This window comes from Lissotriton vulgaris, chromosome 11 (assembly GCF_964263255.1).
Source record: "Lissotriton vulgaris chromosome 11, aLisVul1.2, whole genome shotgun sequence".
Classification (NCBI taxonomy): domain Eukaryota; kingdom Metazoa; phylum Chordata; class Amphibia; order Caudata; family Salamandridae; genus Lissotriton; species Lissotriton vulgaris.
The window spans coordinates 1,091,797,825-1,091,820,133 of record NC_141699.1 but is presented as its reverse complement, the minus strand read 5'-3'; the positions used below and the strand labels follow the sequence as shown (position 1 = coordinate 1,091,820,133).

The 22,309-nt window shown below is 41.5% G+C and overlaps 1 protein-coding gene across 1 annotated transcript in view; it reads left to right on the top strand.

The window, feature by feature from the left end:
- The window catches only part of LOC147684202 (uncharacterized), a gene marked incomplete at its 5' end in the record, with an annotated part of 198,799 nt that overhangs the window by 126,780 nt on the left and 49,710 nt on the right, over positions 1-22,309 (top strand). The window contains 9 exons of the mRNA XM_086942612.1: positions 4,641-4,754; positions 5,992-6,111; positions 6,230-6,346; positions 6,465-6,581; positions 6,700-6,816; positions 6,935-7,054; positions 7,170-7,286; positions 17,160-17,333; positions 19,152-19,225. Of these exons, the coding sequence (XP_086798738.1) occupies positions 4,641-4,754; positions 5,992-6,111; positions 6,230-6,346; positions 6,465-6,581; positions 6,700-6,816; positions 6,935-7,054; positions 7,170-7,286; positions 17,160-17,333; positions 19,152-19,225 (1,070 nt within the window). The remainder of the gene's footprint in view (positions 1-4,640; positions 4,755-5,991; positions 6,112-6,229; positions 6,347-6,464; positions 6,582-6,699; positions 6,817-6,934; positions 7,055-7,169; positions 7,287-17,159; positions 17,334-19,151; positions 19,226-22,309) is intronic.

Sequence of the window (22,309 nt, the reverse complement as noted above, 5' to 3'; positions counted from 1 at the left end):
CTGACTCAGTGTCTGTTGGTAATAGTTCTTCTCGGGGTCTTTCACTAACTTTGTCTATGGCCCTAGTGAGCATATTTTCTGTATAGCCCCTAGCTCGCATCCTTTCCAGACTTTCAATCTTACATTTTTCATATGCTTCAGGGGTACTACATAGGCGCTTAAGCCGCAGTAATTCCCCGTAGGGAATACTGGCTATTAAGTGTTTAGGATGGGCACTTGACGCATGGAGGGTAGCGTTCCCTGCTGTGGGTTTCCTATATGCAGTGGTCGGTAATTTGTTGTCAATTACCTGTATCTTAACATCTAAAAATTTGATTGTACTTGTACTACATTGAGAAGTAAAGAACAGGTTATGGTCATTTATATTGATTTTCTCAACAAATTCTTTCGCGCTTTGACTGTCCCCCCTCCACACAATAAACACATCGTCTATAAAGCGCAGCCATGGACATATTCTCTCTTCCACCTCTTGTTGGTGTTGTCCCATGAGGACCTGCTTCTCCCAGAACCCAACGTGCAAGCACGCATAGCTCGGGGAAAAGCAGGCCCCCATAGCCACCCCTCGCTTTTGTCTAAACAACTCCTTCCCAAAGGAAAAATAATTGTTATTAAGACACCAAGTAATTAAGGACAAAAGCATCTTATTATGCAAGACATACTCTGCTGGTCGAGTATTTAAAAAGTATTTCACACCACGCAGACCCTGTTCATGGTCAATACTGGTGTATAACCCCTTAAGTGCTGCGTCGGTGTGTTGGCCGACGGCAGCACTACCTCCCCAGTGCTGCGCACGACCATTGGACGTCCATTCAGCACTGGTTCCAATGGACAGCGCAGCACTGGGGAGGGATGTTTAATAGCATCTATGAGGATAAGGACTCTATATCAAGAGTCAGAAGCACCAGATCATTAGTCCAAGATATGTTGTCAATCCGTTTAAAAAAATCGCCAGTGTCCTTTATGTATGATGGCATGCCTTTAACTAGATCTTGTAAATAAAAGTCTATATATTGGCCTACTTGTTCCGTCATACTATTTATTGCTGATATTATTGGACGACCTGGTATTGGAACTTTTCCTTTATGTAGCTTGGGTAGCAGATATAAGAAGGGCATTGCTGGATGAGTCTTATGCATGAATTTAAATTCCTCACTTGTTATTAGCCCCTCACTTTTCCACTTCTGCAATTCTTTCTTAATATTCTCCTTTGCTTTGTTGTATGTTTTCAGAGAGGTTCTTTCATAGCAGTTTATATTGTCCAACTGCCGCATCGCTTCTGCATCATACTCCACTTTTTGCCAAAGGACAATATTTCCTTTATCGGATTTCTTCACCACTACATCTGGGTTCTTTCTTATCTTCTCCATTAGATTGACAAACTGTATTTGATGATAATTGGGTCTGCATTTTTTATGATTTGTTTGGCAGTTTAATTTTTTCATGTCCTCAATAACACAGTCGTGGAACACGTCTATGGCGTCCTTCGGCATTAGAGGAGTAAATGTCGATTTGGGCTTGAAGGGGCTTTCTCCTGCACCCTTTTGTAATAAGTTCATTTCTCGCAGTTTTGTTTGTGTTGCCAACTGTGAGTTGTCTTCTTCTTCATTATTTAATTCATGTAATGCCCATAAAGTAGGAACTTCTGAGACCAGTAGATTGGATCCTGTGGTGGTAGGTAATTTTGTTCTTTTTTCATCCCATACATTTTTCATTGCAAAGATCTTTTTTAACTTCAGCTTTCTTATGAATTTGAAAACATCAATTCGTGTGGCGGCATAATTAAAATCTGTGTTTGGGCAATAATTCAGGCCTAACGCTAACAACTGCTCTTCCGCTTTTGTAAGAGTCATTGTAGTTAAATTCACTATTTTCTGTTGGTCTGTCCTTACTTCTTGCGCCAACATTTTTTCTTCTTTTTGGGCTTCTCGTTTGCGTTTCCTCCTGTTTGACCGCCTGATTGTGTCCCGCCTTTTCCGACCTGATTTTGTTCGTTCCGTGGTCTTAAGGTTTTCATCCAGGCTGCCACTAAAAAATCCAATTCTTCCTCCATGCTCAGAACCCTGAAATCAGTATCTTTGCTGCTTCTGCTGCCTGATTCATCACTTGATTCACTTGTTAATGATTCTGGGTCAGCATTACTGTCATCATTATTTCAATTTGAGGCACCAGCTTGCAGGGTATTTGGTTGTGAAATGTTTTTCCTTATTTTTCGGAAATTATCATATTTTTTTGAGAAAGTGTATATTTGTCCTCTTTGATAATCCTCTTGGTCTCTAGCGAATTTATGTATTTTTCTTGCTATTATATATATATAATATTTAAAAGCAAGTTTAAAGCAATCACAGACATGGATGTGATTTTGAGATTCCTAATGGGTCAAAAACTGAGATTTACCTCATCAATATTCATGAGGTAGATCTATTTGCAACCTAGGGATAGTAAAAAGTGTAAAACACACTTTAGCACATTAGCGTTTGTGCTTACCAAATAGTGAATCACAAAAATCCGATGTTTAGTAATCGTAAATACTAATATTAGTCCATCTGGCCCCAAGTCAGAAGTATTACAAGTGTAAGTCTAATCACAATCTACATGTAGTGTATAATCCATCATGTTTTGTTATGTATTCAATTCTTTGTAATCTACAGGGCACATCATACTTTGAGTACAGGACAAATATTTGGGTTAATGTAAATAGATGCTTTGAATAGTTTCCTTCTTGTTTCTCTTTGAGTTAGTTGGCATCTTTCAGTGATGTAAAAGAGGCATCTGACAACCTGTGCCACTAATGTGTGAACTGCACACCCTGCATTGGAGTTACACCTGCATTGTAACTCTGAATTGCAAGGTAGCCTCGCGCTTTCAAAGGCTGCTGCCCATTTATCACAGTTTTTTCAGAATCTATAAATGTGCACTGCAAACAGATATCCGTATTGCATCATGGAAGCTGTAAGAAGGCAGTCAGGAAGGTTCCCAATCTGTGTGCCGCGGCACCCTGGTGCGCCGTCAACATTTGCCAGGGGTGCCACGAACATACAGTGCTCCTGCACCATACATTAGACTAGGGATAGCATTATCATTTGTAGATAAATTCACACCAGTTTGGGGAAGTTCCCTCCTTGCTCGTGTCCAATAGATTTTCTCATACATTTGTCAGGAGTAAACCTCCAACCATATAAAGGGTGACAATGTACTTCGTAAGGTTCTGACTTCCTATAGATAGGAAGGCGGGCCGAGAGAGCAGCGGGATGCAGAACTACGGCCAGAGGTGCCTTATTTCCTCTGTTTTACAGAGTGGTCCAGTCCCCTTCATGAGCAGAGCAGATTTGCAACTGTGTTTTGTTGTGTGGCCACAAGAGAAAGCCAGGAGACTGCTCATAAATATTGTTGCTGTTTTTTTTGTCTACAAATATATTTCCAGAATTAGGGGCATATGTAAATGGAAATGTACCCCTTCCGGTACATAAACACTAAATAATTTTTTCTTCTATGTTCACTGCAGAACTCAGCACACATAGAAGTATCAAATCATCATTATTTAACAACGATTATTTAAAGATTGTTTATATTCAGGAAGGAACACCTTCCTGCACATAAACAATCATTCACTTCATGGAGTTTTGATCTTTCTGTGTGTGGTGCAGAATGTAGCACACATAGAGAAAGCAAAAACGAGGAGGAAAACTAAATGTATTTCTCCTTGTATCGCCATTCTAATACCTGCTCTTGCATGGCGTTAGTTTTTGGCACAACCTCAGATTTACACAACCTTGAAAGCTGGGGCAGCGCCAAAAAGTAAAGGGTGTTGGGGTGGAACTCCCGCAGCAACACCCATTGCACGCCCCATCCACGCAGATACCTGCATGAAAGATTATCATATTTATAAGGCAGGGTTAAGCCACAACAAGTGGCTTAACACCACTTTGTAAACAGGGAGCAGGGCATTGTGCCCCAGGAGCATCAATAAAAGTGGCATTCCTGTGACACAATGCCCCTGTCAATATGGCCCTTAGGTTTAGCGTGGAGCTCAAATCAGTATTAACAAAACACTGACCTGCCCAGAGTACCCACGATCCTCCTCCACTTGGGGAGATTGATAAGAATGTCCCTTAAAAGCATCAACTATCCATGGCTTTACTAATGTTATGTTATGTTATGTTAACATCATTTGCTATAGCACTCGACTCACATGGGGGCATCTCAGAGCGGTTGCACTTGAGTCACAGCTGTTGCAGTTTGATATTAAAATAACTCACTGGTGTGAGGAAACGCAAACCTCAAATGAGTCTCTGCCTGTCCTCTGTCCTGTGACGTGTACCTCTACTAGTCTAGTTTTCACCCCTGACAACAGACTTTTGCTCACAAATGGGTTACCTATATATATATATTTTTCTCTAATGCTTCGTATGAATACTTACTAGGGTGAGGATACGTTTGTAGATTGATATTGTGACGGCAAAGATGAGGGTCGACACGCCTTCAACTCTCAATTCTTTGAGTGCTATTTCCTCCTCTGTCCTAGTGTCACATTCTAATTCTTCATGATAAAAGATGTGTGCTACTTGAATGCTGCATGCAGATGCAGAATGCTCCAACAGGGATTGAAAACAATGAACAGTTTGCATCTTTTTTTCGTCTAGGCAATGGAACCTTCTGTGATCTAGATGAGTGTCTCGGAAGCCCCTGCTCAACAAATGCAACATGTACGAACACCATTGGAAGCTTCACATGCACCTGCAAACCTGGATTTACTGGTAAATATAGGTTTCAATTTTCTTCCAATCTGTGCTCCTCATGTCTACACATGAATTAGTGTTGCACGTTCTTCTCTCATCCTTTGAGCGAAAAGTCCTGTTGATGCAAATGAGGGGTCATTAGAAATTGGTGTTACTAGTACCATTCTGTAAGTTATATGGTACTACTGCCCCAAGTAGAGATGAAGGGCTACTGAGTTTCTGCCGGTTGAAGTAATGCCATTATCACCTTTGGTCCATCAGTAGAAGGACCCCTGTGCCATAGTGGTGGTCCTCTCATTCTGTACTGAGCTGGGTGGCTGTCTCCTATATAAAAGGAGATCAATTTTCATAAAAAGAACAAAAACAAGAAAATAAGTGCAGGTGCAAAACATCTTTGCTTAAGTGGCCATCCCAGTAAATATTTTCCTTGGCCCATTCCATTTTTCAAAACAATTCTGTAATTCTTCTCTAAGCTTTCCTATCGAATTGTAATGACAATTGACACATATTTGTTGTTGCTTAATATGATCTCGACAAAGGCCAAGGACTGGATAAGGAAGCATGTCACATGGTGACAGACACTATCAAGGTCCATATGATGTAAATGAGCAGCCCTTTAGTATTTGGTGGAACCCCTTCCTTCAGTCTTAACTCCAGAGCTCTCAGTTGTGCTGTCAAGAACGCGCATCTACTTTCTTTTTGTATATTTCTTTGGTAGTTTGGTTTATATCCAACTCTGTTTGCAGTATGCGCAATGCATGAGGCATTAGTAACATGAAAACAAAAATGCAGGAACACATCTTGTAAAAGAAAGAGACTGAGAAAATACACATGTACTGTATGACATGAAGTAATATGTTTGGAAAGTAACTTTGAAATCAAAAACTACCAAAGCCAATTATATAGTAAATAACTTTAAAAACCCACACTTTATGAGCTCCCTGCTGTTTTTCCTAGGACATCAACTAAACCAGTGCTTTCTTCCTTTATCAGGGCTTACTGCACACATGCTCATGTAACCTTAGATAGCTAGGTCACTCAAGCAAGGGTCTTACATATTGAGTATGGAATGTTGCACTACATCCACAGTATACACATAGGGTCTTATTTACAAGCCCCCTTCACCACCGGTTCATCTCTTTTAATATGGGAAAATGTGACGTACTGGCTGCGCAAGTGGCTTGTAAGTAAGCCCCACAGTGATTAGCCTAAAGCCACTTCTCTGGTCTCTGAATACTTTGTTCCATCTTTTTAGGTAATGGAACATCTTGCAGTGATGTAGATGAATGTCTGGTGAACAGCACATGCCACAAATACGCGGCCTGCAACAACACTATTGGAAGTTACACATGCACCTGTAACTCAGGATACCAAGGTAACTCAAGCGAGGGTCTTCTTAAATATTCTATAAGGTATGTCACATTTAATCCGCAGGATACATACAATGACTAGTATATACCCACTCCCCTGCATACTTTATTGCTTCTCTTTAGGTAACGGGACATTTTGCAGTGATGTAAATGAGTGTTCGACCAACCCATGCCACAAAAATGCGACCTGCGCTAACACCGATGGAAGTTACACTTGCACTTGTAATACCGGATTCCAAGGTAACTCAAGTGAGGTTCTACTCAAATACTCTGAAAGTCATGTTACACTCCATACACAGGATACATACAATGACTGGTATATAGTCACTCTCCTGAATGTTTTATTGATCCTGTTTAGGTAATGGAACATTTTGCAGTGATATAAATGAGTGTTTGACCAGCCCCTGCCACATAAATGCCACCTGCAACAACACTATTGGAAGTTACACATGCACCTGTAACTCAGGATACCAAGGTAACTCAAGTGAGGGTCTTTTTAAATATTCTATAAGTTATGTCACCTTTAATCCGCAGGATACATACAAAGACTAGTATATACCCACTCCCCTGAATACTTTATTGCTTCCCTTTAGGTAACGGGACATTTTGCAGTGATGTAAATGAGTGTTCGACCAACCCATGCCACAAAAATGCGACCTGCGCTAACACCGTTGGAAGTTACACTTGCACTTGTAATACCGGATTCCAAGGTAACTCAAGTGAGGTTCTACTCAAATACTCTGAAAGTCATGTTACACTCCATACACAGGATACATACAATGACTGGTATATAGCCACTCTCCTGAATGTTTTATTGATCCTCTTTAGGTAATGGAACATCTTGCAGTGATGAAGATGAGTGTTTGAGGATCCGCCCCTGCCACGCAAATGCCACCTGCACCAACACCGTTGGAAGTTACACTTGCACTTGTAATACCGGATTCCAAGGTAACTCAGGCAGGGTTCTTACATGCTCTGTAACTCACGGAACACATCACCCACATATTACGTTTAGAAACTCACATATGTCCACTCCTCTGATTGCTTTGTTGACCTTCTTTAGGAAATGGGACATCTTGCATTGACATAGATGAGTGCTTGAAGAGCCCATGCCATAAGGATGCGACTTGTACTAACTCCATTGGAAGTTACTCTTGCAACTGTAACTCTGGATACCAAGGTAAGCCTGATGCAGTTCTCCTCCTCCTTTACTCATATTTTGCACTCTCACTATTGAAGAGGTTCTTCTTCAAGAACTATAGGCCTACTCAAGACCATCTCCTGATGATCAAGACAACAATTAATTTGGCTCCAGCTCCTTGTAAGCATATTGCTCTTGGCACTACTTTTGAAAGGTGATATTCTTTGGCAAATTATTAAGAAGGATGTTCACACGTCTGCTGTTTGCTGCAGGTGGAAATGCCTTGTGGCCCACCCAGTGTGACTAGAAAAGTAATTGTAAACACAATGGGACGGATTCACAAAGAGTTTTCTATAGCTAATGGCTTACTCCTGGATTGAAGTATGAGACAGATGTAACATTTTTGCATTCGCAAATGAGCTGATTTGCAACCCAAAAACTCCAAAACCCAGGCTGTTTGGAACCCAAAAATGCCTTTGCTATGTACAATGCTGAAATTGCGACTTGATAAGCTGTTACTGAATCACAATTTGAGTTTGCAATTCAGTATTTGAAAGGGACCTGTTTGGGTTATTGCTTCCTAATACCGATTTGCATTGGTATGTACAAATGTTTTGTGACCGAAATATAGTCACAAAACTTTTGCATTTTACCACCAAATAGGGGTCCTCAAGGGAACCATTCCCCCTAGAGATTGGGCGAATAAACATTTTTTAATAGCAGTCAGTGCAACCCATTTTCCTTTAAGGAAAATGGACTGCATTTAAAAAAATTATATATATACATATATAGATGTGTGTGTGTGTGTGTATATATATATATATATATACATATCAAGTCCCCCAGGAGGGATGAAACGCGTAATGGCTGCCGTTTGTTTGTGAGAGATGCCTAAAATAAAACAAAGCAGTATTTAACAAGAACCGTGTGGTCCGTGCTCGTTCCGTTCCAGGTGTTGACCAGGGAAGGAGAGTTTTCTTGGATGGATATATATATATATATATATATATATATATTCAACAAGAATGCCTCTGCAATGAGGACGCCACTCTGCACTCGATGGATTAACAAATCCCTTTATTTCAAACAGCAGCTCCACCAGGTAGGTTAAATGAATTGTCCCAACGCGTTTCGAAGTACACTTACTTCTTTATCAAGGGGCAGGCAGCAGGAAACGGTGGGAGCTACACACGTCATTTCCCCATCTATGTATGCTCTCTCCAGTGAGGCATACTGGTCAGTGTAGTTCCAATTGATTCCCCACATTAGGGTCCGTTTTCGTGCTGTGATTATTTTTTCCTGCTTTATCAATTATTGTTCTTTCAGCCCTCCAGTGGGCCCCCAGCCTTGGTATTCTGCTGATAATTAGTAATCTTGTGCACTGTTTGACAGCTGAAAGCTCACAGCCGTCCAGACCCGATTCCAGTTGCTCGGGCGGTGCATCCTCGGCGGCTGAGACCTGCCGCCATTAAATTCAACAAGAATGCCTCTGCAATGAGGACGCCACTCTGCACTCGATGGATTAACAAATCCCTTTATTTCAAACAGCAGCTCCACCAGGTAGGTTAAATGAATTGTCCCAACGCGTTTCGAAGTACACTTACTTCTTTATCAAGGGGCAGGCAGCAGGAAACGGTGGGAGCTACACACGTCATTTCCCCATCTATGTATGCTCTCTCCAGTGAGGCATACTGGTCAGTGTAGTTCCAATTGATTCCCCACATTAGGGTCCGTTTTTGTGCTGTGATTATTTTTTCCTGCTTTATCAATTATTGTTCTTTCAGCCCTCCAGTGGGCCCCCAGCCTTGGTATTCTGCTGATAATTAGTAATCTTGTGCGCTGTTTGACAGCTGAAAGCTCACAGCCGTCCAGACCCGATTCCAGTTGCTCGGGCGGTGCATCCTCGGCGGCTGAGACCTGCCGCCATTAAATTCAACAAGAATGCCTCTGCAATGAGGACGCCACTCTGCACTCGATGGATTAACAAATCCCTTTATTTCAAACAGCAGCTCCACCAGGTAGGTTAAATGAATTGTCCCAACGCGTTTCGAAGTACACTTACTTCTTTATCAAGGGGCAGCAAGCAGGAAACGGTGGGAGCTACACACGTCATTTCCCCATCTATGTATGCTCTCTCCAGTGAGGCATACTGGTCAGTGTAGTTCCAATTGATTCCCCACATTAGGGTCCGTTTTCGTGCTGTGATTATTTTTTCCTGCTTTATCAATTATTGTTCTTTCAGCCCTCCAGTGGGCCCCCAGCCTTGGTATTCTGCTGATAATTAGTAATCTTGTGCGCTGTTTGACAGCTGAAAGCTCACAGCCGTCCAGACCCGATTCCAGTTGCTCGGGCGGTGCATCCTCGGCGGCTGAGACCTGCCGCCATTAAATTCAACAAGAATGCCTCTGCAATGAGGACGCCACTCTGCCTGCCCCTTGATAAAGAAGTAAGTGTACTTCGAAACGCGTTGGGACAATTCATTTAACCTACCTGGTGGAGCTGCTGAGTGGCGTCCTCATTGCAGAGGCATTCTTGTTGAATTTATTGGCGGCAGGTCTCAGCCGCCGAGGATGCACCGCCCGAGCAACTGGAATCGGGTCTGGACGGCTCTGAGCTTTCAGCTGTCAAACAGCGCACAAGATTACTAATTATCAGCAGAATACCAAGGCTGGGGGCCCACTGGAGGGCTGAAAGAACAATAATTGATAAAGCAGGAAAAAATAATCACTGCACGAAAACGGACCCTAATGTGGGGAATCAATTGGAACTACACTGACCAGTATGCCTCACTGGAGAGAGCATACATAGATGGGGAAATGACGTGTGTAGCTCCCACCGTTTCCTGCTGCCTGCCCCTTGATAAAGAAGTAAGTGTACTTCGAAACGCGTTCGGACAAATCATTTAACCGACCTGGTGGAGCTGCTGTTTGAAATAAAGGGATTTGTTAATCCATCGAGTGCAGAGTGGCGTCCTCATTGCAGAGGCATTCTTGTTGAATTTAATGGCGGCAGGTCTCAGCCGCCGAGGATGCACCGCCCGAGCAACTGGAATCGGGTCTGGACGGCTGTGAGCTTTCAGCTGTCAAACAGCGCACAAGATTACTAATTATCAGCAGAATACCAAGGCTGGGGGCCCACTGGAGGGCTGAAAGAACAATAATTGATAAAGCAGGAAAAAATAATCACAGCACGAAAACGGACCCTAATGTAGGGAATCAATTGGAACTACACTGACCAGTATGCCTCACTGGAGAGAGCATACATATATGGGGAAATGACGTGTGTAGCTCCCACCGTTTCCTGCTGCCTGCCCCTTGATAAAGAAGTAAGTGTACTTCGAAACGCGTTGGGACAATTCATTTAACCTACCTGGTGGAGCTGCTGTTTGAAATAAAGGGATTTGTTAATCCATCGAGTGCAGAGTGGCGTCCTCATTGCAGAGGCATTCTTGTTGAATTTAATGGCGGCAGGTCTCAGCCGCCGAGGATGCACCGCCCGAGCAACTGAAATCGGGTCTGGACGGCTGTGAGCTTTCAGCTGTCAAACAGCGCACAAGATTACTAATTATCAGCAGAATACCAAGGCTGGGGGCCCACTGGAGGGCTGAAAGAACAATAATTGATAAAGCAGGAAAAAATAATCACAGCACGAAAACGGACCCTACTGTGGGGAATCAATTGGAACTACACTGACCAGTATGCCTCACTGGAGAGAGCATACATAGATGGGGAAATGACGTGTGTAGCTCCCACCGTTTCCTGCTGCCTGCCCCTTGATAAAGAAGTAAGTGTACTTCGAAACGCGTTGGGACAATTCATTTAACCTACCTGGTGGAGCTGCTGTTTGAAATAAAGGGATTTGTTAATCCATCGAGTGCAGAGTGGCGTCCTCATTGCAGAGGCATTCTTGTTGAATATATATATATATGTATATATATATATATATACATATATATATATATATATATATATATATATATATATATATATATATATATATATATATATATATATATATATATATATATATATATATTACCTACTGGCGATAGCCAGTAGGTATATATAGTTTGGATTTTTTCTCTATGGAACTTTTGAAAATTCTATGCCTAATAACTTTGGCGTTTGTGGACGGAATTGGCTGAAATTTTCAGGAAAATGGCACATTTTGTTTCTGAGCAGCTCCTGGAAATTTGGGGGGGGTTCGTCAAGGGGGGGCCGAGAAAAAAGGGGGGTCCCAAAACGCGTTTTTCCCATGTTAATTTCCATGGGGCGGTTGGCCTCACTTTTAGCCCGAACGGCTGAATGGATTTCCACGAAACTTGGCAAAATTGTGGGGACTGTTAGCCCGATGTGCCTTTGCTAGGTCTCAATATATGTGCTTCAGTGGATTTTGAGAAATTAACGTTTAAAACAAGATATATATCTGTAACAGCGCTCCGGGTAGCGCTCCGGTTAGCGAACTTTTCGCGTATCGGAACTTTGCGAAGCGAAGCTGATTGGCTCTCCGGTGTCTGTCAACATTCTAAACAGTCCGGAGCGGCCGCCATCTTGTCTCTCGGTAGGATCGAGAGACAAGAGGAGGCCAAAACAAAGGGGGAAATGAAGGAAAGGGGGCAAGGTAGACCCCTTCTGACCCCCTAGGATTGATGAGGGGGATATTATAGAGCCACGCGGGGCCCCCAAAAAAAAAAAAATCTGATTTTTTCGCCGTAGAGACGCGTCTTGGTACGCGAACCGGGCAGCTAACCGGGCAGCTAACCGGGAAGCTACCCGGCAGTTTAACGGGAGTCTGAGGAGTAGCTGATTGGCTGTCAACATTGTAAACAGTCCGGAGCGGCCGCCATCTTGTCTCTCGGTAGGATCGAGAGACAAGAGGTGGAAAAAAAAAAGGTGTAAATGAATGAAAGGGGTAAGGCAGAAGCTAACCGGCAGTGTAACGGGAGTCTGAGGAGTAGCTGATTGGCTGTCAACATTGTAAACAGTCCGGAGCGGCCGCCATCTTGTCTCTCGGTAGGATCGAGAGACAAGAGGAGACCAAAACAAAGGGGGAAATGAAGGAAAGAGGGCAAGGTAGACCCCTTCTGACCCCATAGGATTGATGAGGGGGATATTATAAAGCCACTCGGGGCCCAAAAAAAAAAAAAAATCAGATTTTTTCGCCGTAGAGACGCGTCTTGGTACGCGAACCGGGCAGCTAACCGGGCAGCTAACCGGGAAGCTAACCGGCAGTGTAACGGGAGTCTGAGGAGTAGCTGATTGGCTGTCAACATTGTAAACAGTCCGGAGCGGCAGCCATCTTGTCTCTCGGTAGGATCGAGAGACAAGAGGTGGAAAAAAAAAGGTGTAAATGAATGAAAGGGGTAAGGCAGACCCCTCCTGAACCCCTAGGATTGATGAGGGGGCTATTAAAGTTCCCTGCGGGGCAAAAGAAAAAAAAATTGCGATTTTTTGCGGTAAAGGTGCTTCCTGGTACGTTAACCGGGCAGCTAACCGGCAGCGTAACGGGAGTCCGACATATTGTGTTTTTTGAACGTTTGTGATATGTGCACGTGTGGATTTTGTCTAATTAAGGTTAAAAAAATATATATATATCTTTAAGCGTGTTCTGGCGCGCTTACGTTTTGGGTTTGGTTTGCGCTGCAGAGACGATACGGCACGGTTATGCGATGCATCATGAGGCGTCTCACGGGCTACGTGATACGTCACTTAATAAAGAATATATTTTACAGCTATAGATATTAGCTTTTAAAAAACCAATGAAATTCACAGAAAAAACCATAGGTTATAGACCATATATAGTTAGGAATTTGCATTTACAAAACCTTAAAAAAATCACTGAAAAAACCATAGGTTATAGACCATATATAGTTAGGGATTAGCATTCAAAAAACCTTATTTTATTTGCACAAAACCATTGAAATTCCATATATAGTTAGTTGCACTAACTATATATCGCGGACCCGCAATCCACTGCTAATGATGTCACATATTACATCATTCATGACATGGTCAGTGACATCACTGATGACATCACTGATGACATCTCAAATGACATCACTGATGACATCACTGATGACATCTCAAATGACATCACTGATGACATCACTGACATCTCATTTGACATTACTGATTACATCACTGATGATATCATTTATGTGATAATACATCTTCAGACTCTAATATAACCTTAGATACACTCAGTGTAAACAGGCACTCACAGACTGTCACACATCCATGGAGATACTCACACACCTAGTCAGTCATGCAAAGAATCAATCACATCTCCATTTCCTCAACTATACAGTTATACACACCTTACTTATTCAAACATATAGTAACACATATTTACTCTCTTATACAATCCTTGATACAAGTTCACAATGATTCATACAGCCACTCACACATTCACTGGCTCTTATGTTCAGTTATTTATATATGTCAACTCTCACATGGAGTGTGTTTTACATATGTACTTACTTTGACATGTGAAGATATCCATTCACTCACCAATATACTCATGCACACAGTCAACTATCCATACAGCTGTTTCTACATGCACCTTTGAACCCATACACCTAGGGAATCAACTGCTCACACATCTATGCACAGAGTTATACACCTCCCAGCCACCCACACACATACTCAGTCTCCCATACAAATACTTGGGCAACCATTCAATAACCCATATAGTTACTGATATAGCTACTGATTTAAACATGCAGCAGTTTACAGAACAACATAAATAATGATTGCCAAATTAAGACACTTTAATCACTAACCCATACACTCAGTGAGACACATTTAATCATTCTCTCATACAGTCAGTCATGCACCTACTAAATCCTTCATCCAGACACTTATACATCCACTCATTCTTCAATATGTAAGACATATTTTAACTTTACAGAAACATACAGTCACTGGGTGTTGTCATCAGTGATGTCATCAGTGATGTCATCAGTGATGTCATTTGAGATGTCATCAGTGATGTCATCAGTGATGTCACTGACCATGTCATGAATGATGTAATATGTGACATCATTAGCAGTGGATTGCGGGTCCGCGATATATAGTTAGTGCAACTAACTATATATGGAATTTCAATGGTTTTGTGCAAATAAAATAAGGTTTTTTAAATGCTAATCCCTAACTATATATGGTCTATAACCTATGGTTTTTTCAGTGAATTTTCAAGGTTTTGTAAATGCAAATTCCTAACTATATATGGTCTATAACCTATGGGTTTTTCTGTGAATATATATATATATATATATATATATATATATATATATTATAAAAGCAATTTAAAAGCAATCACAGACATGGATGTGATTTTTGAGAATCCTAATGGGTCAAAGATTTACCTTATTATTATTCATGAGGTAGATCTATATGCTACCTAGGAATAGTAAAAAGTGTAAACCACACTTTAGCACATTAGCGTTTGTGCTTAGCAAGTAGTGAATCACAAAAATCCGCTATTTAGTAATCATAAATACTAATGTTAGCCCATCTGGCCCCAAGTCAGAAGTATTACAAGAGTAAGTCCAATCACAATCTTCATGTGGTGTATAATCCATGATGTGTTGGTACGTATTCAACTCTTTGTAATCTATAGGGCACACCATACTTGAATAGTTTCGTTCTTGTTTCTCTTTGAGTAAGTTGGCATCTTACAGTGATGGAAAAGAGGCATCCGACCACCTGTGCCACAAATATGTGAACTGCACACCCTGCATTGGAGTTACACCTGCATTGTAACTCTCAATTGCAAGATAGCCTAGAGCTTGTAAAGGCTGCTGCCCATTTATCACAGTTTTTTCAGACTCTATAAATGAGCACTGCAAACAGATATCCGTATTGCATCATGGAAGCTGTAAGAAGGCAGTCAGGAAGGTTCCCAATCTGTGTGCCGCGGCACCCTGGTGCGCCATAAAAATTTGCCAGGGGTGCCACGAACATACAGTGCTCCTGCACCATACATTAGACTAGGATAGTATTTTCCGTCGCAGATACATTCACACTAGTTTCGAGAAATTCCCTCCTTGCTCGTGCCGTATCGATTTTCTCATACATTTGTCAGGAGTAAACCTCCAACCATATAAAGTGTGACAATGTGCTTTGTAAGGCTCCGACTTCCCATTGATACTAAGGTGGGGCAGAGGGATCAGCAGGATGCAGAACTACGGCCAGAGGTGCCATATTTCCTCTGTTTTACAGAGTGGTCCTGCCCCCCTCATGAGCAGAGCAGATTTGCAACTGTATTTGTTGTGTGGCCCCAACAGAAAGCCATGGGACTGCCTGTAAATATTGTTGCTGTTTTTTTTGTTTACAAATATATTTCCAGAATTAGGAGCATATGTACATGGAAATATACCCCTTCCTGCACATAAACAATCAATAATGGCGATTTTTTACTTCTATGTTCACTGCAGAATTCAGCACAAATAGAAGTAACAAATCATCATTATTTAACGGCGATTATTTAATGATTGTTTCTATTCAGGAAGCAACACCTTCCTGCACATAAACAATCATCCCCTTCATGGTGCTTTGATCTATCTATGTGTGGTGCAGAATGCAGCACACATAGAAAATGATAATACAGTATCTAAACAGGAATATCACATAAACAGACAAATAAAGGCGTGAATAAATCACATAGCACAAGGAAAAAAGAGCAAGGGAGACCAAGGGATAATTCAAAGTTGTTATTCACATATAGAAGCACACTGGCACAAGTAACTTGCAGTAACCATAACAACCAAAGGTGTACTGGCAAATTGTGGGTGGATAAACGGCGCAGTGACACAAGTGATTATAAAACACCCGCTCTTCAAGTGGGTGGTAATACACTCTCAAAAGGGAAGCGGTTACCAGGGGACCCCTTCCCCTTTGCAAATGCAAGGGTAAATATTTTTTAAGGGCAGGTAGTGGTTCCAGGGACCACTACCTGCCCTTAAAAAATTCAACGAAAATGTTTCATTTTTTTTTTTAATGCTTCCCTTTTTTCTTTAAGGAAAACAGGCTGCATTAAAAGAAAACTGCTTTATTTAAAAGCAGTCCGAGACATGGTGGTCTGCTGAGCCCAACAGGTCACCATTCCTGGGAGGGCCTGTCGTTCCCAATTGGCTCGCAAGTCGCAAGAGGCTCATTAATATTAATGACCATCCAATTTGCGACCCCATTGGAAAACGCAAACAGTGTTAAACACACTGTTGTACATGGCAAATTGCACCTCTCAAATTGCGATTTGCAAAAGAGTCGCAATTTGCGAGGCGCAATTTTGCTGGTTGTACATCTGGTCCCTGATTTCTGGAATTTATAATCCTGTACAGTATCTCCATGCATGAATCAGCCTATTAAAAATTATTCACCATTAAATAAGGAATAACTGCACTCACCTGTTCATTCAATGCTAAGTTTCCCAAGAGAATTCCCAATTTCAGGTAGATTCATTCTTTCATTTATGAGCAGGTGGTACGTGGGAGCCTTTGGGGATGTCGTGGTAGAAAGAGTCGGTTTGGGAGGTGGCGGTGGGGGTGGATACGGCTTGACAGTGGGAGCATTAAGTCATATCTCTTTGCCTTAGAAAAGACTCGGGGAGAAGCAGGAAACTGATACTTGCAGTCCAAGCTAAAACTGATTTTTTCAGCAGTATTTTCTGGATGGAAAATGGAGTTCAGTGTTACTGCATCTAGGAAATCAGGGTGCAGGAATATATGGTCACATATAGTGGGGAAGGGCAGTATCACATCGGGTGGTGGGGGGTATTTCTCTGCTCAACTGGTAATTAGGCCCAAAGTCATTGTGCTTATTGACAAACTGCAATAGGCAGAATTGTATTTTGGTTTCAAATAGATATTTGTGTTTTTATTGAATGTAAACTATCACATTCTTGATTTTGAAGGAAACGGAATAATTTGCTGCGCTATCACTTGTGACCCCTTGAACTACTGTTTCAATGGTGGAACCTGCACTCGGACCGGCTCTGATTGTGTTCAGATTTGCACATGTGCCCCTGGTTATGAGGGCACACGGTGCACGTCGTCCAGTTCCATCTTTCTGCCGGTGCCTATAAAAGGTAAGTCTACAACACAAAACTCAATAATCTACTTCCCACCATTATAATGCGCAGTAGAACATTTCACAAGAATCTTTTACTTTGTCTCTTGTTATTAGTACATTTCAAATCAAAATAATTCACACAAATTGCTTTTTTGTCTCTTTCTACAACTACACTTCACAGCAGATTTCACAAGAGCTTCTTTCTTTGTTTATTTCTACTACTACACTTAAAGCTGCATCAGATTGCACAAAAACCTCTTCCTTTTTCTCTTTGTAGTACTACAATTCCCACAAGAAAGAAGATTTCACAAGAGTGTCTTCCTTTGTCTCTTTCTACAGCTATGTTTTACACCGGTAGATTTCACTTGAATGTTTCCCCTTATCTCTTTCTATTGCTACAATTAGGACCATAGGATTTCAGTCAAATGTCTTCCTTTGTTTCTACTACTACACTTGACGACAGAAGATTTCACAAGAACATCTTCCTTTGTTTCGTTCTACTACTACAAGTCACACAAGAAGATTTCACAAGAATATCTTCCTTTGTCTCTTTCTACTACAAGTTACACAAGAAGTTTTCACAAGAACATCTTCCTTTGTTTCGTTCTACTACTACAAGTCACACAAGAAGTTTTCACAAGAACATCTTCCTTTGTTTCGTTCTACTACTACAAGTCACACAAGAAGATTTCACAAGAACATCTTCCTTTGTCTCTTTCTACTACTACAAGTTACACAAGGAGTTTTCACAAGAACATCTTCCTTTGTTTCTTTCTACTACTACAAGTCTCACAAGAAGTTTTCACAAGAACATCTTCCTTTGTTTCGTTCTACTACTACAAGTCACACAAGAAGATTTCACAAGAACATCTTCCTTTGTTTTGTTCTACTACTACAAGTCAGACAAGACGTTTTCACAAGAACATCTTCCTTTGTCTCTTTCTACTACTACAAGTTACACAAGAAGATTTCACAAGAACATCTTCCTTTGTCTCTTTCTACTACTACAAGTCACACAAGATTTCACAAGAACATCTTCCTTTGTTTCGTTCTACTACTACAAGTCACACAAGAAGATTTCACAAGAACATCTTCCTTTGTTTCGTTCTACTACTACAAGTCACACAAGAAGTTTTCACAAGAACATCTTCCTTTGTCTCTTTCTACTACTACAAGTTACACAAGAAGATTTCACAAGAACATCTTCCTTTGTCTCTTTCTACTACTACAAGTCACACAAGATTTCACAAGAACATCTTCCTTTGTTTCGTTCTACTACTACAAGTCACACAAGAAGATTTCACAAGAACATCTTCCTTTGTCTCGTTCTACTACTAAAAGTCACACAAGAAGATTTCACAAGAACATCTTCCTTTGTCTCTTTCTACTACTACAAGTCACACAAGAAGATTTCACAAGAACATCTTCCTTTGTCTCTTTCTACTACTACAAGTTACACAAGAAGTTTTCACAAGAACATCTTCCTTTGTTTCGTTCTACTACTACAAGTCACACAAGAAGATTTTACAAGAACATCTTTCTTTGTCTCTTTCTACTACTACAAGTCACACAAGAAGTTTTCACAAAAATGTCTTCCTTTGTCTCTTTTTATCAATATGTTTCATACCAGAAGATTTCACAAGAATGTCTCCTTTGTCCCTTGCTACTACTACATTTAATATCAGATTTCACAAGAATGTCATCCTTTGTCTGATTCTATTGCTACAATTAAGCCCATAAGATTTCACAACAATGTCTCCCTTTGTCTCTTTCAACTATTACATTTCACACTAGAAAATTTCTCAAACATGTCTCCCTTTGTCCCTTTCTACAGATCCACCTAAGCGGACTGTCAATCTTCAGCTGAAGTCGGTTTCGAATTTCAGTGATGAGGATGCAGATGCAAAGGTTTGCTACGTTCAGTCTTGCTCTCTGAATTTATTTCTTTTATTTCTTATCCCTCCAGCACCAAAATGTACTAGTACATTTGACAATACATTTCTGGGTACAGAGATAACCACTATGAAATTAAACCCATTTATAACAGGAACCTTTAGGGAGTGAATCTGTCTTCAATGGGAAACATGTTCCATCATTCAGGTATAAACGGAAGAGGGGGGCTTGTATTTGTTCCTGAAAGACAGGAGCCTGGATTTAGTTCTGGGAAGAGGTGTGGCGCAGCTGCCAGGGTTCCTGACTCTGGACCACAGGGTTCACAGTTTGATCCCTGGCGACAGGTCAGCCCAGCACCATGTGACTCTGGGCAATAGCTTGCTTAATCTTCTTGAGGGCCCCCAGCACTGGGAAACCCCTTCGGAGGTAGCTGTGCGCTTTACAATTTCAAGGTTATTACTAATATTCTAGAAGGCTAAGGAGAAAGTTTTGTTAGGGCATGGTTAGTCTGGATTGGAGGTGTTTCCACAAAAAAGCAAACAGTGTGCAAATGTTGTGCAATAATGGTGTGAATTATACGATTACAAGTGATTTTGTTTCTGACAGCCAGTTCCTGACCCACATCAGGAGATGTTTTAAGGCATGGGCAAAGTGTGGTCTGGCCCAGGGCCTCAGAATTGAGGGGGCCCCCTGATGGAGCTGGCTTTGTTCTGCCGAGTCTTGTTATAATGATCTTGAATAATTCTTAAACAGATTGTTTTATCATAAATGTGGGTGGTATGTAATAGTCTATTACAGACATTTTGCAAAGAAATGTTTATTTTATATTTAATGCAACATCCATAAAAATGCATAATTTTAGATCACGCAAAAATGGGAGGGTGTCACAGAGATTATTTGCAGTAATATTAGTGAGCTGCTGCTGCTGTGTTACAATATTGAAAACACACGTCACTATCTCTGAATATTAGATGTAAAGACATTTAGAATTTGGAGGCCTGTGCCTGTTCACTCTCAGTGACCTGGCCAAAGAGGGTATGAAAGTTCTGAAATTGGATCATAAATTCAAAGATGTCCTGAACAGGGGGTCCCCAAAAACTGTATGGCCCAGGGCCCTCAAAATCCATTTAGATGTCCCAACCACATCAGAGTACAGATTGACGGAGGACAACAAACCTGGAGCCTGGTTACAGACATTGCACAGTGCCAATGCAATTTGTACTGATATTTCTGTTGCACCAACTGAGTCAGAATTTTTCTACCAGTCAGTAAGTCCAAGCAACTGTCAATACTGCCTGTGACAACAGTGCACATGGAAGTTTATGGTAGTTTGTTTTGAGGGAACCGTGTATTTACATTGTATAGACATTCTAGTCCTTCGCTTTGCAGTTTATTGTGAATCAATTCATGTGTTTACAAAGCAGAAACACTCTTGTCATTTGCCTTACAGTCCTTGATATTTTACTTTGATATATATCTTTATGGAGTAGCAGATAGAGTATGACCCTTTGGCACATGAAAGCTTGTTGTAATCGAGTTTGATATCTGCTGAGACACTCTAGACCTCTGTTCTGCAGCCTGCAGAAAAAGGGTGTACAGTCTCTTACTGTGTTCCCATAAAAGAAACACCCTTAAAAGAAACACCCTTATGTTTAGTTTTGAGACTTAAATAGTAATGGTTATGAGAACCTGTTGCATAGATATGTGGGTTAGTAACTGTGAACAGGTGCTATTGAAAAGCAAGAACACTGCTGCCCCCCAAAGTGTGTCTTGTAAATCCTACTTGTCTAATGTTTTTAAACATTCAGCTGATTAAATTTGGGATATTACTATCAGGACTTAAATAGACTAAAAGAACAAGGCAATCGTCCACAAAACTATGTATTTATTTAAGAGATTTGTAAAGTGCTATGTGCAATCACCAGGTAACTTCAGAGCACTTTCAAAGGTATATTCAAGACATTGTAAGGAGAAAAGATGAAGGTTGATCAGATAGTTGATGGCCATATCTAATGTTTTCCTGTCATGCGTCAGAGTCTGTCGATTGTTTGGCTGAAGGCTAGTTTGAATAGCTCAGTTTTCAAGTGTTCCCTGAACTCATGTGGCAAGGGTCAGATATCAGGCTACACTTAAGAGAAGTCCACCTTCCAGGTCCTTGGACTCCTAGGGATCTTCCTTAACCCTCTTGTCAGATTGCTAACAGAAATTGGCTAAAGCTTTGGGTGCGGGTGTCCCCTACCTACCTAAATAAACATAATTAGGTTATGCCAAGACACATATCCTAGAATCTCTCTGCAACCCCTGGTAACTAGCAATTGCACAAGCAGCAGGCAATTCACCAGAGAAGTGTGTAGTAATTTCAAACAGTACCAGCAAATAGAAAATCAAGAAAACACAATAAAATTCCCAAACCACTTTAGACAAGTGTTATGAGCAAAAAAACAATCAAGATCATCAAAACTGATCAAGGGGAATATGAATTTTTGAGATTCTTTCTAAGCCAAAAAGCGCCTTGAAAACAACATTTCACAGTTGACCAAGACCTAGGTGTTATTTCAAGTTGACGGTGGTAGAAAAGAGGTTGGATGCTCCTATTGTGTCTTTCCAGTCAAATATTTTACATTCAGAGGTGGAAAACATGTGCAAGACCCACTTTCCTCTACCTGCTGGAAGCTTTCCTTCTGGTCACTCCTGCAGCCCCAGGTTCTTCCACACAGGTTTTTAGGCTCCCCCAACTAAGGGCCTCATTAGGATGGCGGCGAATCCGCATCCTCCGGGCCGGCGGAAGCCACTGCCGGCCCGGAGGATGCGGATTCACCACCGCGGCCACATAAAACATCCACCGCCAGATTAGGATGGCGGTGGGAATGCGGTGGGACCAGCGGCGGATGGCAGGTCCATCCGCCACTGATCTGCGGGTTTTGGAGGGCTATTTGGTAAGCGGTGTCTGCAAGACACCATCAGCCAAATTAGGAAGCATGTGTAGACATGCTTTTCTGCGGCGGTTTTTCCGCCGTGGAAAAGCATGTGGACATTTGCTTCTGGGGGGCCCTTGCGGGCCCCCAGGGTGAAGGGGGGTGGGGGTGCACATTGGGGTAC